Raw genomic sequence first — 19,554 nt, 5'->3', positions numbered from 1 at the left:
TATGAGTGCAGGACTGGCCAGACTCTTCTCTGATCTGTTAATTATTTAATTCAACTTTAGTTCTTCCCCTCTAACTTTTAAAATAAATGACAGTTTATTATGCGGTGTAAAATCTTGTTTGTGCCCGCATATGAAGTTGTTTGTTTTGCAACTGTATTTTTTAGTATAAATAATGTATGAACTGTTGTATGCTTATACATATAAATATTTAACGCCCTTTGGTTTATTTCTTGGCAAGGTTCGACATATCCTGAACCGGGAGATGTTTTCTTTTATTATGCTTTCTGCTAAAAACCGCTTTAGTTTTGATTATCACTAAGGCCAATAATTGTCGGCAAAACTTACACTCAGCAAAGCGGGTCTTCTTCTGTTTCTAAGTATAACACTTAATCTGGACACTTATTAAGCAGAAGAAATAGTGTTTTAAGGAGGAATTTTTGGATTTTTTCTATTTCCAAATGTTCCGTAATAATGTGCGAAATTAGACCACAATGGATCTCACTGCCACATCGAAAGCATTAAATTTACCTTTCAAAAGTATGTTGTCATTTTTTATTATTGTATTCCACATAGTACCCAGAACAAATTTTCGTTTCGCTGTTTTTTCTTGAAAATGTATTTTAGGCCAAAATATGTGTATTCCTTCACTACATCTATTTTTTCCCTTCCAAAAGACCAGTTTTACATTCCGCGTCTGACGCACCCCAGTAACTTTATATAGGTGATGTGCAGTAGAATAATGAGCTGAAAAGCCAACTAGATGATCTTGTAAAATGAAGGGGAGTTTAATAATATATTTAATAATAATTAATATAGAAAATATTGGATTGCAAAAATGGTAGCTCGTGGAGTTGAATGTGAAAAAGCGGTCCGAGAATAGAATTTGTAAGAAATTCATTTGGAATTAGTTCGGACGAGAAAAGATTGGATTAGGCCTTTTTCCTCCAACTGTAAGAAGGATTTAGTGTATGTATCTGTACCATTTTTTAGGATATCTTCATTCCATATTTATTTATATTTCTATCAAATTTTTAAATTCAATTTACTTTTCTTTTATTAAAAACTGCTATATTTAAAATATTCTTATAGTATTGTGTGTGGTGATTAGTGACCATTAATCGATATTTATTTAGGAATCGTGAGATGAGGTCTGGTGTGATGTAGGTTTCAAAAATACATTTTCTTTATCGTGCCAATGTTTCGACCTTTATTGAGATCATCTTCAGGGCCTGGGATTTACAAACATTGTTTACATATAACAATTACATTTAGGATATGGAAAAGTGAATTTATACAATGTAACATATATTTTTTATATATTCAATCAAAGTGTTTGTCTTCTGTGTAATTGTGCCATTCTTGCGTGTCGTGTCAAGAGTGCCAGTGAGATTTTGCTATTTTGTGTTTATATACGTTGAAGTTTGAAGGGGTGGGGAAGGATGTCGGTATAAAAAAGACGATGATCTCAAAAAGATCGAAACGTAGGGACTATAAAGAAAATATTTTTCAGAAACCTACATCACACCAGACCGCATCTCACGATTTCTACAAAAATACTTATAGTATTAATTATACTCAATGCAACATTATATATATATATATATATAAGTTATGTTTCGAGTCCGAGTTTCTTCTTTTTTAAAAACAACTTTATTTAAAAATAGATACAAATTCAACGATATGCCCTCGGTGAATTGTTTAAGTATCAAAAGAAGCTCAAAGACTGGTTTTACATTTTTCCCTGGCTCGCNTATATATATATATATATGAAACATTGTAAAAATTATACTCACAAACTGAAGGCACAATATTTCAAAACTTAGATACGATGATAAATTAACGAATTTTTAATTGTTTAATTACGTCTTTTTATTGGTGTGATTATTATTCTAATTATTGTAGGAAAGAAGAACAGTAAGTAAAGAATGGACAAAAGTTGAGGGGTGTGATTTGGTTTCTTTGAGTCTGATTCTCTAGTTTTTTGAAACTTTTTTCCAAACTGGATTTTGGAGCGATTTACAAGCGTCCATAAAAACAGTCGATAAACAAGAGGGATTAACTGAAATAATAACGATATCCGCTGCATAACAAAGGAGTACTGTTTAGGATTGAAAAGAGAATAGGGCCTTTCGGAACACCCGCTTAGGGATCGTATATGGGAGAGAGGGATGTCCGGATTCGTACTTGAAAGTACCTCTCGGAAATACAAGAGTTTCGGAAGTTTTAATAAAGGATAATTCAGCAGATCAAGTCCTAATGATACACTCGACATTTAGCTGTCATCTGCATTCCTTCCAATGCAATGATGTAACTATCTTGTGGCTCTGTTGAATGCGAATTGATGGGATGAATGTTACTGGAGCTTTCAAGGATGGGAAATAGTTATTTGAAGAGGTTTGTTTTAATGGAATTTGCCAAGTAATTAGAGCAAACTGATTGACCGAATGAAATAGGGGTATATTGATGTATTTGAGTTTTTGGAATCAATTTTATGTCTGATAATTTCAATTTGATTAGGAAGTAGTTAGTTCTAAGGAATGAGTTGTATATAGCGGTAAGGAAGTTTTTATTAAGATTTGGAAGGTTGTTATGGTGATTAGGTCAAACCGGAGTATGTTTTTATCATGAGGTGAAGCTTAGACCGTTGCTTTACAAAAAGATTCATATATCGTGGGGTGATATTGGACCGTAAACTGACCTACACTCCCCATGTCAGTGACAAAGTAAACAAGAGCAAATCGGCTATCCGAGTACTTTTCTCTCTGCTCTAGTCTAGCCTGTCGCCTGCCAATAAGTTTCTTCTGTACAAGGTGGTGGTCAGACCCATGCTCCCTGTCCCTCCTGGGGCCTGACATGCAGGACTAATGTCGCTAGGCGGGGGCCGTGGTAGCCGAGTGGTTAAGGCGTCAGGTATTAATTTTGAATATATTCCTGAGTATACCACTTTGGAATAGAACGATTTGTCCATTTTGGTTTTATTATATCGTTATTCCATTTTACAGTTAAGTATTGCTGATATGCTTTAAAAGTATTAGAGTGATTAGAAAAATCAATTTGTAAATAGTCTGATTTAGTGCAATTGACGAATGGTGTCATATTATTATCGTCGATTAAATGCGAAGAATATTTAAGTAAGTTGCTGATTAATTGTTGAGTTTTATGTTCCTAGTATATTCCGCGGTCGAGGGTTCGATCCCCACCGTCGCCTATTGACTTTTTTTCTGAGCCTAAGGGGACCGGTGGCCGCAATTGAAAGAAATTGACACATCACTCATCAATGGAAGGGGTTGGATCAGATCTCAGTGACCCTGAATTTGGTCCCAACCCCCTTGAAAAATGAGTTTCTTCGATGGAAGAACACCGGCACACGGGGGGTTCAAATTCACACTCGTGTTGCGATCCCCCAAAAATGGAGCCAGGGATAAAATACAATAAGCTGCAGTGCTCAGGAAGGAACTCTTCCAATTCCTGGTATCCGTTGTTTAAAAAAAAATGTCGCTAGGGAACAGGTTGTGCAGAACAAGTTCCTGAGGCTTGCGACGGACACTCCCGGAACTACACAATGCGACAACCATTTTCTTGGTGCTGGAATACATTAGATATGCAACTATTAACTTTTTTAAACAGTGCGAAGCTTGTACCAGGACGAACTAAACCCTATTTTGTTGAAGGCAACCTCACCACAGTCCGTTATATCCAAGAAATTATCGACGAATATCCCTGAAACCAGGATCACATTGGCAGTGATTGCCGATTTCTGGGTGACAATGCCTGACCTCATAGAGGCGGAGTTGTTAATCCATGTGTAGAAAACCTGGGAATTTCTCATCTGCCCCTCCCCCTCCCCCATTGATTCCTCAGTCCTCAATCCCATTGAGCGCATGTGGAATGCTTCCCAGAGAATGTTTTCGTTCACCATCCGCAGACAGTTGACCTACAACAACTGACTGCAGCGTTGCAAGATCTATGAAATGAAATTCCTTATGAAATTAGTGACAACCTTACTAACAGTATGCCTAACGGGTGCACAGAGGTTTCAGATAACAGAGGACATTAAACACGGTATTTTTTGTTTTAACAAAATTATTGTCCAATAAACAAAATTATGGAATTAAAATATTTTATTTTATTATTTTTTAATATTTCTTAATTAAATTTTCCTTCAGCAAAAAAGATAATAATTTCTAATAAATTTTATTAAAAATAAAATAAAAAAGGGAAAGTAAAGATTTCAAAATTGTAATATCCCTAGTCATTTTTGAGCAGTTTATTTTGAGTTTTTTCTATTGATAAGTAAAAAATTGATAGAAGGTGCCATAATCGAATATTATTTTTATGTGCAAATGTACAACAAAAGAGGATTGTAATTCAATTTTATTTCAATTACATGAAAGGAATTTATTTAAGAGCGAGTAAGCTCTTTTAGGGGAATTGATAGTAATAATATATCAAGACGATCTCCGATTTCCCATTTTTCGTATCGCATTAATTTTGAGATAACAAGATTTAAGTTTATAAACTGGGTGGTGTAACGGAATACTTAAAAACTGCGGAGTGGCTTTTTCAGAGTAAATCGACTCTCTTTCGTAAAAACTGGAAATTGCCTTTTATTTATAGTCTCAACAACACTTATCAACCCCCCCCGCACAGCCAATTGCCTTGTATTCCTTGTAATGATTGCCGTCAAACGCCTTTCCTCTTGCATTTTATTATATTTCGATAAGTTTATATAACAAGATTTTAAAAATTATTATACAACACTTTTAAAAAGTTTATAAAAGAAATCTTTTTCATGGATGAAGCTAGGGAAAATGAAAATACGCCTGTTTACTATGCGCTGGAGGGCCGTAACTGTTAAAACCAATTGTCTCCATTTCCTCCTTACTTGGATAAGAAACATAAAATTCTCTTTTAGACAGGTCTTCATTATTGTTCATTTTGTCCTTCTGTTTCACGTTATTACGACAAGCAGCATGCACAACGCGCCAATGTACGATCTTTGAAAGAAATGACGTATTAAACAAATATTATTGTTGCTACGAAATGTGGTTTGGAAATTACAAAATCACCCTTGTGGAAAATCCATTAATTAATAATACGAGGAATTGCTGTGTTGGGCGTATTTGGTGATGGACAGGAAAATTATTGGGTGAGTTGAAGTCATTCGTTAATTATTTTCTGGCGCCCCATTTTTTTTATAACCAAGAGTTGATTAATCTAGCTTTATTTAATTATTTGCATTTAATTAATAGCTACAAGTTTAAAAAAGTCAAAAATTGGACAAAAATGTATTTAGACATGTTATAAATCTTCTGTTTCTTAACAATATTTTGCAAATTCAATCTTTTCATGACGGTATTGTTTTATATTTACCATAAAACTTGCAGGTATTATTATTTATTATTCCAAGACTCTCTGGCAAACTCTAAAGAATATTTTTTATACTGCTCCACTTTGACTTTAATCTTTTTACTTTCCCAGTTCATCTATACAGATTTCCCTAAGGAATTTGATAGAATCGATCACTATATGTTATGGTTAAAACATAGTCTGAGGACGGCGGTGGCCGAATGGACGGATCGCACGACTCGCTTTTGATACGCTAGCGGCCCTCGGTTCAAATCCCCGCACATCCATGGCTTTTTAATTGATAAACAAGTGTTTGAAGTGGTTTGGCCCCTCGTCCGCGACACCCAACGACCTTCTCCACGAGAGGAATTACTTTCGTTTACTGTAATTTCTAGCATTTGTTAAAAGGTTTTTTGTCATATTTATCCGACTAGTTTTCACTCTCATTTTTTCCTTTTGTACAAGACTATCAAATAACCGGAGGTCAAATTTCCCGACGATATGCCTTTGCGTTTCAGAACTTCTTCTCCAAAGAAGGAAAAGGGTTTTTCAAAACGTATGGTGATTAGTGACTGTTAGTCTATGATTATTTGAAAATCGTTCAACGTTTGGATCTTTGTGTGTGGTGATTAGTGACCGTTAATCGATAATTATTCAGAAATCGTGAGATGCGGTCTGGTGTGACGTCGGTTTCAGAAAAACATTTTCTTTATCGTGCTAACGTTTCATATATCATTACATTACATTCCATACATCAAATGTTTTTCACATACTCTAATTGTCCAACAAGTTAGCTTTCCTTTTCCTATTTATCCCTTTCTATATAATCCTGAAAGGATAATCTGCCCGAACCATTACCAACACATTTTTTCCCTTCGTCGGCTCTTTTCACCTCAAAGAAGCCGACGCCTTATACAAAAATGTCTTTTCTATACCGACTTCCTTCCCCACCCCTTCAAAATCCAACATATATAAACATAAAACAGCAAATCCCACTGGCACTCTCGACACGACACGCAAGAATGGCACAATTACACAGAAGACAAATACTTTCAGTGAGTAGAAATATTTTGATTGAATATAAAAAATATATATTGCATTGTATAAATTCACTTTTCCACATCCTAAATGTATTTGTTAAATTTAAACGATGTTTGTAAATCCCAGGCCCTGAAGATGATCTCAATAAAGATCGAAACGGTGGCACGATAAAAAAATTCACTAATTTCGTGGTCCGCTTGACCAATTAATACATTACAATTAATTAAGGTTTTTAGTTGAGATAAAAAAGTGAATGGCACGAGCGGGATTCGAACCCACGATCTTCGGCTAGATACGCCGCTGCTCTACCACTTGAGCTATCGTGTCCTCGATCCACTCGGACACTAACTTCCCATCTCAACCCCTCCATTTGAATTTTCCCATCCACGTCACTTTCTCACTCCAGGTTCATGCATTGTTTCCTGTGACCCCTCCCAACCCTTGGCAACTAGGGGGGGGGGGGGTCCGGGCGCAAAATGGGGTTGGCAACCTCTCTAAAGCACAAGCTGTACTCATTTCGGCCACGGGTCGGCATGGGGCGGCGGGTGCCTTATCCGTGGCACACGAGGGTTAGGGTACCAGATCCTGTCTGCATAGACGGGGGAGGGTGCATAACCATCTGTACTTAGGGGTAATAGAAATGTTCCAAGGTTCAGCCCCTGTTTCAATGTGAATGGAATCGACCGTGGTGAGACCCCTGGCGGGTACATAGAGAAGAGGCTGCCTTCCATCTATAACTTTCGTACGAAACTTGCGTATGACCATCGTTATTCACCAGGCCTCACGGGATACGGCGGATCGTTCAGCAGCTTATAAGGGTTGACGACGCAGGCAGCACTATGATTACACTGAAAAGTCCCTCGAATGCGTGAGTAGTGGCGGATGGGAACGGATAGGGAATCGGTTGCTCCTACTCGAGATTGCTTTGCACGAGGTGTAGGCTGAGCTCGATTGGAGGCTTTTACCGTAGGCTGTACTCTTCTAGTGGGTGGTTAGGAATTCCATTTTAAACAAAACCGCGGCCGGGGCGGATCCGGTAGTTTCTACGGTAGGGAAGCCCCACTACTCTGGGAGGTAGAGTGGCCTTCTCTATCTAGGGAGGCTGATGTATTTCGGCTTAGGTAGCTCTATGCGAGCGGCATACGGTTCGATGCTTAATGCAGACCCGACCACTCGGAATGGGCAAGCGGAGAGCGAGGTTGACTTGGCCCCTCGGGGCTGAGCTGCTTCTACACCAACGCTGCCTCAGTAAACCCCTTCTGTCGTATGCGGAGGTGCGTCAGCTCTCTTCTTGAGAATCAAAACGTCCGATATGGCCTGAAGGCTAGGTGCCGACGTTAAAGATCCTCATTGTCCTTTTAAGGCCGATCGAGTATACGGGAAAACAATGTTCTAAGTCTGTTTGGAAAACGAATTATTATGCTATACTTAAATCTGTCTCCACTGGACGATTTTTGCCCAGGATCTATAGTTATTTAATTATCCATGAACAGATTGTTGTATTATGCAATTATCGGTTACACACAAGTAATAGGTTTCCCCTGGTGTTCCACAAGTTTCTCATTTCGGTTCACTCTTATTTAATATACAATATTTCATCAACGATCTTCTTTCCATTCTAAACTACTCACCTCCTCTTAACTTTGCTGAAGATTTAATTTTTTAAACCATTATAGACGATTGATTTTTTCTTCAATCTGACTTAAATGCTCTCTACCATCTGGTCTTTAGCGAACCACCTTCTTAATATTAATAAATGATATGTGAGTTTTTACCGAACTAGTAACCTCTTTACAATCTTACTCAAAATCTTATTCGTCAAATTCAATCTTAAAGTACAGCGCTACTCGACCCTGGACAGTACTGACAGTAATTGACGTATATCTCTAGCACACTAGATATTTTGTTTTTATATTTTAATAAAATTCTTTTTATCTTACCTCAACGTAAATGAATCCGGATAAAGACCTAGAGAAATGTTTATAAATTTGGTAGTAAATTATTAATAGTTGATTTTAGCAAATGCTGATCAACAGCTCTAACGAGAATCGGTAAATCGTTTAATGACAAATTCCCCGGTAAAACATCTGAATTGGCCGCCAAACGTGGAGTCCCACAAGATTTATGAGTATGTAAGGATTTACGAGACATGAACCATCACTGCCAACTATCCATTTATCGGCGTATTTAGTCAGTTTTGTTGCACATAAATAAACAATAACAAAGAAAAAACGTATTTATCTATCTGTATTTTAAAATTACAAAGAGTACATAATTCTATGTGGATAGTTATTTTCAACACATAATGTTTAATTTGTTTGCAATATGGCTCGAGCCTTATATCGATCTTGCATAAGATGTTCAGCCAAAAGCACAAAAGCAATGAGATTTGATTGTTTTAAAAACTGTTCTCCATTGCAACTCCTAACTTATTACAGTATACCTTGAAATCTCGACTGACCTAGTTTTTCTATTTACCTTTAGGAACAACGTCAACTAAGTACCTAATAAAATAGCGAATTATCCTTCGAATAGTTTTCCCAGAATCACAGCTCGTGGGATCATCAATCGGCACTATAATTGGTACAATCTCTGGAATACCTATTAGATCTCATTCGACAGAAGTGAAATTCTCCTTGGATAATCCCAATTCTTGGGCAGATCCCTAATATAGAATTATATCGAATGTCAAATCCAACCGCCAGATGTTTACTTAAATGGACTTATCCTTCGTTTTATTTTCTGTTATAGAAAAATATGTAGGATCTTTAATGTCGCTAGAAGGGAAACGGGATGATCTCACTCCCAGCTTTTTTTGTTCTTTAAAATCAAAGACGAACTACTGTTTTTAAACTATAATCAACGTTCTAATCAAGGATATCTTGGGTGCCAGGGCACAGGGGAATTTTGGATAACGAGGAAGCAGACAAACTGACCAGAGGAGGATCTGCAAGTCCATACATAGGTCCCGAACCTATACATGGGATAACAAAAATAAATATTGAATCCTCCATCGCAGAATGGATCCAAACAAAACAAAAGGAGAAGTGGATAAACTCTAGCGGTTCTAGACATAGTAAACATATGATGAAACAACGCTCACCAAGATTGGCAAAAACACTGCTGCAATTGGAAAGGGCCAAACTCAGAGGAATGGTAGGACTAACCGGTCACTGGCATCTGAGAAAACATCTACACAACATGGGTATATACAGCGATGATCCTGCAGATTATATAATGAGGAGGAGGATACAGCCACTCATATCATCTTTGAATGCGAAGCAACATTGAGGTTTAACCTAACCTACGGAAAAGATTTAGGGAATCAAATTGCAGCAGCGACAGTCAATGACCTGATACTTCGAAGAAGAAGGATCGAGTCTATTGACTGAACTAAGGAACTAGGAAGGTACAATAAGCCAGAAGGCTGCAGTGCCTGGGGAACACAAACCCCGCTTCCTGGTATCCTTTCCACCATAACATACCATACCATACCAGGATGATAAACTCAACCTATGTACTTCATCCCCCTACGACCTCAACAATAATTATGACGAATTTTTTTTAGCATAATTTCTTACAAGCAGTAAATTATGCCATTATCAAAGAAGATTATCATCTTATAATGAAAGCTTATTATATCATTTTATTGCCGATGTAAAACACCACTAATGTTTATATTTTACATTATTTGTGCAAATGTTTATAGTCTTGACAGACGGCAATGAGCCAGATTTAAATTACTATGTAAAAATAGATATTAATATTTCTTTAATAAAGTAATATAATTTTTATTACACTGTTTTTTAAATTTGTTTAACTTTCAAGGCTTTACGATCTTAACACCAGTGGCCAAAACAGCGTTTGCCTATACCAGGATGATAAAAACAACGAATGTCCTTCATCACCCAGCAATCCTCAACAAGATTTAAAACGCATTTTTTTAGCAAATTTCTTGCAAACAGTAAATTATGCCATTATCAAAAAAAATATTATCTTATAAAGAAAGCTTATTATATCATTTTATTGCCGATGTAAAACGCCACTAATGTTTATATTTTACATTATTTGTGCAAATGTTTATAGTCTTGACAGACGGCAATGAGCCAGATTTAAATTACTATGTAAAAATAAATATTAATATTTCTTTAATAAAGTAATATAATTTTTATTACACTATTTTTTTAAGTTTGTTTAACATTCAAGGCTTTACGACCCCTGCAAACCTCAACAAGAATTATCACGGATTTTTTTTACCATTGCCAATGAAGATTATCATTTTACAAGTAGAGCTTATTATATTATTTTATTTCCAAAATTTTCACAATTCAAACGCAAATTTTTCATTAGTTTGTGCAATAAAGCCAAAATAAAAATAATTCTAAGATAGATCCAGTGAAGAATTATCCACTGAGTATCGGGCGATGGCAACATTTCGGGTTTTTTATACTTAAAAAATGAAACACGAAAGGATAAAACAGAGACGATTATCAGACCAGGATGATTGGAACGACCCTTTATCACACCGTAACCCAAATTAGAAAGCTCACAAAAAAATTATTCATTTTTTACTGAATATATTCGACAATTATATAATTACTTACTCCTTGTTGCTAGAGCTTATACAGGGACTTGGCTTCCTACGAAATGGTAGTCTAAGACAGTCAATTTTCTTCTTCATTGCGTAATGTTCTCTTCCACTTCATCAACAACAATCTGGACCGTCCTATACGCTTTCTACCCTCAGGATGGCCAACCTCGTGGTGTTTTATATCCATTCTCATCAGGTCAGAGCAGTCTTCCTTTTTTATTATTACCACTGTTTTATTACCTTTAAAGATCCATCACATCAATGTTCATCTGTCTAGGTACATTTTCTACTAAGTAACACTTTTTTCCTACAGGCTTAGTTTCCCACTCGTAGACCGAATCCCAAAAATGTATAACACCACTGGTCTTAAAATATTTTTCAAACGAGTTTTCGTTTTCCTTAATAAAATTTTGTTAAGCGATGTTTTTAATAGTGCTGCTAAGCATCAACTTTTTGCAAGAAACTATGTCCCGGTTGATCGCATTCTTCGCTAAAAAATACTTGCAGCTTTCAACGCATTGAGAACGTTTGCTTCTTCGCGATGAGATCTATGATCGCCCAAGCTCGACGGGCCGTTAGCTTATATTTCTTCGTTTCTTCATTCACCTTCAGACCATATTCTTCAGCCCCCACTGTCAATTATTGAATGAATCTTTTAAAGCTGTTTGCGACGACTCCGTCAAAGCTCTATCATGCGAATGCCTCGTAATCTGTCGGCCATTTACACGTCCTTCTAGATTTTCAGCTCAAGTATTCAATTAAATAGTATAGGGGACGCCGGATAACCTTGCGACAACCCCACGTTTACCGCAAACTTTCAGGAGATCCCGTCTTCAACAGCCACCGTTCCTTTGAAAACTTAATTACTTCATTAAAAACATATTATAATTAGAGTTCAAAGCTTTACAACGCAATTAAAACTTTAAAAGCCAAAACAGAGAAAATACACTGAAAAAGAAATTTCTTCTGTGAGACCAGACGTCAACTAGAATTCTCTCAAAAATTTATTGTTAGTTATATTCTTCTCAACGGGAATTCTCCTTTATTCTGTTATATTTGTTCTACGAGTAGGTCATAAATCGAAAAAATTACTATGAGGTAATCAAACATCCTCATATTAATATCTTTTCATGTTTTTTTATAAATAAATCGCCAATTTATCAGTCGTTGTGGAATAAAACTGAAAGTAAAGTTAAAATGGATTATGGAGAAGAAGAACGGTTCCGGTATTGACAGAGATTCGTGTTCTGATGTTTGAAAAGATACTTTTTCTCTAGGAGAGTCTCTATATTACATCTGGGCTAAACGACATAAGGTTACTAAATAAATATAAATCGATAGCCTGAAACAAACATAGGGAAAACCGTCGGAAAGGTTGTTTTCTATTCATTCAAATTCTAAAATATTTAAAGAAGTTTTGTTTGTCATTGTCGGATCCGTCGTGTTTTAAGTCACCTAACTTTCGTCCAGCATACATCAACCCATGAATTTGAATACTGAATAACACATTTCAGTCGCACCAATACCCTTTATTTTATATATTTTCAAACTCTTCAAATGGCATTTTTTTCATAACCTAATGTTATAAGTAATTGATTCAATCATATGGAAAAAAAACATTTACGCTTAAGCACGAGTGAAACCGTACAAACATAAAACATCGATTTCGGACTAAATTCTAAATTGCGAACATGTCAAACCGCCTTTCACAATTGATTACCTCTGCAGTAAGTAAACACACGTTAAAGTTTAACAATTGTAAATTTTCGCTTTCACGCTGATGAGTTTCATTATTTTAACACTCGGTAACAACGCTACTGCATGAGTTTGTTAAAAAAAATACGTCACCAAATAGAAAAACCTTATGGATGCAATTTCCTGGCAATATTTTTAAATGCTGAACACTCTAATTTCATTCTTAGCAATTTAATTTTTTGATCAGTTTTTAAATCACACGTTCTTTTTCCATCTGACAATATAGCGTGGAATTTATTTACCCATGTTACTTGCAACGATATTGTTAATCTATTGTGAAATTGTTGAAAATTATGACAAGTTGCGTTATTTAATGTGAATTGGTATTTCTTAAGTTAAAAAGCAAAGACAGTAGTATATTTTTTATTTGCTGAACCGGCATTGAGTCATTTATTGGGTCCGTCTTCACACTGTTGAACTATCAAACCAGGTTCAGCAAGAGTTCGCCGATGTAGACCAACATCCAGAAACAACTCTATTTTATTTATTTATTTATTTTTTGTACAACATAAAAAGTAAAAAAAAAAGTTGAATTGTTACAATCAATGTGGAGTTGGAAAAAGTATGTACAAAATGAAATGAAAGAAAAATTGGAAATAAACTACATTAAATTCAAAGAAATTTCATAACTAATAGCTTCTGAACCTATAACATAAACATAAGCAAACAATAATAGTTATTAGACATAAATAATTACTTAAAATATAATACCACAGTGATAAAATTGTCCTCAAAAGCCACTAGAATGAAAAAGCAATAAAGACAAATTACAATGAGGAAAATAGTGATGTGTAGAAGGAGGTGCCGCATATGGCTTGAGCATATGAAAACAGCTGTAGCGGCAGCGGAGGATATGGATGTTGATTGAAAAGGTCGGGGAAGATTCGGTCCAGAAGGTAGTTGATTTCCTTTGTGTGTCCTGAATATTTGGTTGTGACTATTTGGAATTCTGTTTTGTACATAATATTGTGGTATCGTCGTATTGGTCGTTGAAATGGATTGGAAGGTTAGTAGTATAAATGGTTTACAAGATGAGACCAAGGGTGTTCCCTTGTGGGAATCCCTTTCCTTCAAAAGTCTGTACCTTATTGTAGCACTAGGAAGCAGCAGGATTAGGAAATAAGGATTAAATAGGAAAAGTTGTAGTTTGTAAACTTGTGATCAATTAAAAGAAATGGATTCACCGTCTATCAAGCTAAGTCCAGCAAACTTTAAGTCAAAAGTGGACGATAATTGCTGCTCATTGATTTTAGTATGTCCATTTTACCATTTTTTGAAGTATGTGGCAGCACAGATTGCAGAACAATACAGAGTAACTGACATTATCAAGTAATTAAAAAGTAAGAATTCTGTAATAGTTTTTTAGGGATTCATGCATTTCCTGTGACTTGTAAATGTGTTATTGTGCTATTTAAATAGTTCGGATTTAAATCGTTCGATTTCTGAGATTTTATATTCTGAATGTACATACAGACAGCTGTACAAAGCTGTCTTCCTTTCTTCTTCTACTGCCTAACACTAATAAATTATAAAAACGCACACTGGCACGAAGGTGGGCGGTGGGAGACTCGAACGACGTAAAAATTGTGTGTTATTCAAAGTGTACGAGCTTTCAAGTATTTGAACAAGATAAATGAATTAAAAATTTTGGTTTTCCCGCCTCATCCAAACTTGTCCCTTTATCTACTGAGGATTTTGTGGATAATTAGCACGTGATAAGTAAACAAACGTCTCATCTAAATAAACATTGCAAAATAGCACAGTTGCGTCACGAAACTCGACTGTCACACACCTAACACCATGAATGGTTTATGTAAACAGCCCTGTTGTCTATTGATGTGAGACATAAAAGTTCATGTTGCCTTAATTTTTCTTCATTAAACACATTACATCTCACACAAAAGATATCATTAAATGCGCTTACAGTACATTTTTTTATTTATAGCAAGGTTATTTTAACTATGCTACTTTTATAATTTTCAGGATTCCCTTCTTTTGAGAAGGAGGTACTCCCAACATCTACTTGACCATTCTGCAAAAATGGGAGCGATGCAGATGTCAACCCAAAACGGAAATTTTACCGAATCAAAAATGGTATTAATTTATAAAATACTACTCTGAAGATATGTTTGTTGATCGACCTGCAGATAATCTATGTAGAGTTTCAATCTTCGTAGAGGTCATTAGACAGGTGAAGAAAGAAGAAGACTAATTGTTGGGTTCACCAAGCTTTCGGCAACTTATAGTACCATCATCAAGTCTTATTTATTAAAAATTAAAATAAATCATATACAATTAACAATTAACAAAATAAAACAATATACATACTTTTCCAAGAGTGCAGAAAACGAATAATATTGAAAAACTATTGTAAAAGCGTTTTGGTTTTAAGGTTATGAAGCATATGGCCAGCAAACTACATTTTACATGGTGAAAATAGACAATTTTATATATATGTCTATTTTCACCATGTAAAATGCAGTATCCTGGCCACTCTTGGGAAAGTATGTATATTGTTTTATTTTGTTAATTGTTAATTGTATATGATTTATTTTAATTTTTAATAAATAGGCCCTGATGATGGCACTATAAGTTGTCGAAAGCTTGGTGAAACCAACAATTAGTCTTCTTCTTTCTTCCCTGTCTAATGACCTCTACGAAGATTGAAACTCCACATAAAATACTAGTGTTAGTTTATGAAAATTATTAATCACATCACTTAAGAATTTTGTCCTCATAATTTTTCTTATCAGAGATAGTTTTATTTTCTCGTATATACCATTGTCTAAACAAGGCAATACTGCACTATTAAAGATAGTGTACAATGGAACAAGAAAATGTTACCCCTTTTTTTATGGCTGTTTCTATGTTTTAGCAAGAGATCGGTTCGAGTTGGGACACACCCTCTAACAATGATCCTAATGATTCTTCATGGCAACTATCAGCAGAGAAAGACTACGGAGTTACTCCAAACATGAATTCCACTCAATGGAGTTGCATGAGCGTGGCTGGAGCATCGAAAGAAGTTGAATATGCATCTAGAGATCTACCTTTGTCGATACAGAGTGTCTTTAGAAATCGATCGATCGGCAGCCATAAGGAAAAAAGTAACGACACGGTAACAAAGCAGGCGGTGAAAATAGCTTCTTATGAGGCTGCGTCGCCAGCTGCGAGCGGGCAAATATCACACAAATCGTCTTTATACAAAAAACTAGCAAATAAGCATATGCCTATCAACGCGATGAAACAGACGTACGAAATTACAAAGGACTCTTGTCAAGAATCAGTCGAATCTTTGAAACGGCATTCTGACGACATTAACGACGAAGTTAACAAACTGATAGCGGCTGGTAAGCAAGATGAAATTTCGAAGCGCAGGACCCCGGCGAAGGGCGAGTACCCTGAGGAGAAGGTTACGTCTCCTTTATCGATTTTGTCGCGGAAAAGTAACTCGATGTGCAACATGGAAAAAGAAATGAATCCACCCAATTTTCACAATCTGGTCGCACGTAAATCGCAATCGAAAATCGCACAATTGAGCTCGGAGGACTGGCCGTTGCCAGAGAGCCGTAACTCCCAAAGATTCCCGTGGGACGGCTCGACGTCGATGGTAAAAGAGAAAACCACTAATCCGGAAAATGAGATGCTTTATCAAACTTACGATCCAAACTTTTCATTTAAACTGGACATGTAGTGTCAGTTAATAACAACCTTTTTCAATTGTCTCTGTCCTATTTTTTTCCCAATACAGAATATAAAACCTTAATTTTGATTGTAAACTATGGAAGAAAAAAATACCATCATATTACTTAAAATCAGAATTTCGGTCGGGTGACTGACTTTAGTGTGATAAGTTGTTGCTGTTTTTTCTTTACATTCACGCTTCTTTTTTTAAATAATTTATTTTCTGTTTTAATCTGCAGCCATTTGAGTGTCTAAATGTGGCTACCGACTTTCACCAGGTAAAATAGGGTATTTGATATTATTTTTACAAATCTCACTCTGACTTAAGATTCCTCATTTCCCAGATCTTTAAAATTAATGAAGCAATTCTACACTTACATTGTTATTACATTTAATTAATTAAGGTTTTGAGTTGAGATAAAAAAGTCAGTGTCACAAGCGGGATTCGAACCCACGAACTTCGGCTTAATACGCCGCTACTCTACCACTTGAGCTATCGCGACTTCGATCTCCTCGGGCACTAACTTCCCATCTCAACCGCAACTTTTTGAATTTTCCTTCCCTTGTTATTACATATTTTAAGTACAAGGATCGGGGCATCGGTGGCCGCAACGGTTTAGTCTTTGACACGGCGCTCATCACTGTGAGGTAAAGGTCCCGGGTTCGAATCCAGCGGCCCTGCATTCCAAAGCGACATACTTACAAATGGATTTTTGTTCAGAAACACCGGTACCCTGAGGGTTTATATGACCTCTGCTGTTGCAAACCCTCGTAAAAAAACTATAAGGATCAATTTTAAAAGACATTTACATAATAAACTGATGACAAAGAAAAATTATATTATTAGTTTGATAATATTGATTATTATAGGTAATGGAAAGCTATCGGTTGAGCCTAATAATGAGTAAGTTAAAACTGTCCTCAATTGTCTAAGTTTTGAATGAAGTTATGATATTCTTTTGAGAGGAGGATCAATCCTCGTTGGATCAACGCCCGATTCTGTGAGTCGGAACGTTTCAGGTTGTACGCAACTGACCGAAATCATGATAACCATTAACATCTTTCGCCTGAAAGCCTGCCTAATTTTTGCGATAACCCATTAGAGAATAAGTGAGCGCTCCGTGTAATCCAGCAGTGAGAACTAATAGGCCTGGAGAGAAATAACGTCGGAATATGGACGAGGGGAATGAATATTCCACCCGGTGGAAATATTCCGTTTTGGCCCAGGGTAACTAAGTTATGACAAATCTCTTCCTCCTAATCGCGCTCAGACGGCGAAAGTAAATTGTTAGAATATTTCAACACGGCTTTGTTAGTCTGAGGTTCTTCCCTCTTGTCTCTTCATTATCAAAGAACACAATTACAATTCCATAAATGACTTTTACTAATTTTTGAAGTTATTGTATTTTTTTTGTTCGGCTTTAATATTGACACACTTGGACTGAATTTTGACGTGATTAAAGTAAACATTTGAACATTTCTGGAACTGTACAACCCACTATTACGTTCATTACAGCACTGATTTGTATGGACACTCCCGAAATAAGGCATTTTGTTTAGACAGGTTTTTTTCCCCCCTACAATGGTTCGCAACGCAGAGGTTATATCAACCTTCGGGGTGCCGGTGTTTTTGAAAAAAGCCCATGTGTAAGTATGTTTGGATTCGAAGCCGGGACCTTTAACATACAGTGATGAGCGCCGTGTCAACGCCTAGACCGTTGCGGTTACCGACGCCCCTAGTTTTTACAGTTTTGAAATCTATTTAGTGCATAAATTACCAAATCATAAATACATTATTAAAATTTCAATTAATTATACTTTCTCATTTCAACCTGATAAAAAGTATAATTAATTGAAATAATTAATATGAAATTATGGCTGCTAAACACATACGGTTTACACCAACTTTATTTATTTTTTTTAGGTTATTTTTATCTTGATAATAAAGTGCCTTTTTATTTTTTGACACGTCGTTTTGGAACGAGTTTCAACGAACTCTATATGGAGAAAGTCAGGTTAGACGAATCTGCAATTTCTTTTTTTTTGTAATTGCATTCATTCTATTCAGTGCATGGAGTACTCAATATTCTTCCATCGACTTGCATACAATAACAAACTAATCTTATTGCGGTCGATGGTATTTTTTATAAATATTTCGCCAAAGCTTGAGGGGCGATGGGTTTGCTATTGCACCACCAGCCCCTCCCCATTCACTCTAATAAATACACTCACTCAAGCAATATCTATTGTTTACCCATTTACTATTTATTTACCCCCATTATTATATTAAGAAAAAAATACTAATTTTATATTTCTACTTACTAACTCCTAATCAATTTTTAAAAAAATATTGTAGAAGGGTAGATTAAAAATTAATAAAAACGGAAATTTACATTGTGTTTACTTTAAATTTATTACTTATTTACTAACTTGATTTACGATAATTACAATAATTAAATGCAATTGTAAAAGGATTATTTCACATATAAATCTATATACCAAAATATGTTTTTAAAACATATTGTTAAAATAAATCAAATTTGACTGTATGGTAAAATTTGTTTAACTAGTTATAAATTCAGTATTTATTACCATATTTACCACTTATTAGCAATTATTTTCTGAATTAATCACAAAATTATTATGTATTTAACGATTATTTATGATTAATACAACCAAAAAACCGCGTCGGAGCCGTAAAACCAAAAGGCCGTAAAGGTCAACAATGAAATTCCTTTGTGCTGACCTAGATTATGCCATAAAATGATTTTTTATTACATTTATTTGTTATTTACAACTACAAGTGATGTATTAAGTAAATAAGTTCGTATATGTTGAATTATCATTTGAGGCTCTTGTAGGAGATGTTGCCCAGTGGTAACACTCCTCCACACTGATATCTTGTTCAGTCTTCACACAATGAGAAGGTCTGGGGGCCACTTTCGCTTCAATCGTCTTGGAGGATTCTCAGGTAGGGTTGGAAGTGATAAATGCCGTACGAATAGATTACTGTGTGTGTTCAGTGATTGATGAAATTTTTTATATCGGGTTTTGATGAGTTCATGTACAAACGGGATGTGTAGGTCTTTGTGGATAGTGTAATTTGAAACGTAAAAAGGAGCATTTATAATTTG

General features: G+C 35.6%; 2 protein-coding genes across 4 annotated transcripts in view; one reads left to right on the top strand and one right to left on the bottom strand.

Moving 5' to 3' along the window:
• Window positions 1-19,554, bottom strand: part of LOC106667104 (neuropeptide CCHamide-2 receptor-like) — a 212,518-nt gene that overhangs the window by 22,121 nt on the left and 170,843 nt on the right. The gene's annotated exons all lie outside the window — the stretch shown is intronic.
• Window positions 12,385-16,461, top strand: LOC106667105. The gene is made up of 3 exons (XM_014394809.1): window positions 12,385-12,708; window positions 14,720-14,830; window positions 15,612-16,461. Exons 1-3 carry the CDS (start codon window positions 12,673-12,675, stop codon window positions 16,428-16,430), a joined length of 966 nt encoding a protein of 321 aa, XP_014250295.1. The 5' UTR covers window positions 12,385-12,672; the 3' UTR covers window positions 16,431-16,461.

The sequence above is a fragment of the Cimex lectularius genome, unplaced genomic scaffold, assembly GCF_000648675.2.
Source record: "Cimex lectularius strain Harlan isolate CLEC.00 unplaced genomic scaffold, Clec_2.1 scaffold181, whole genome shotgun sequence".
NCBI lineage: Eukaryota > Metazoa > Arthropoda > Insecta > Hemiptera > Cimicidae > Cimex > Cimex lectularius.
The sequence above is the reverse complement of the archived record's forward strand: the minus strand, read 5'-3'. Positions and strand labels throughout refer to the sequence as shown.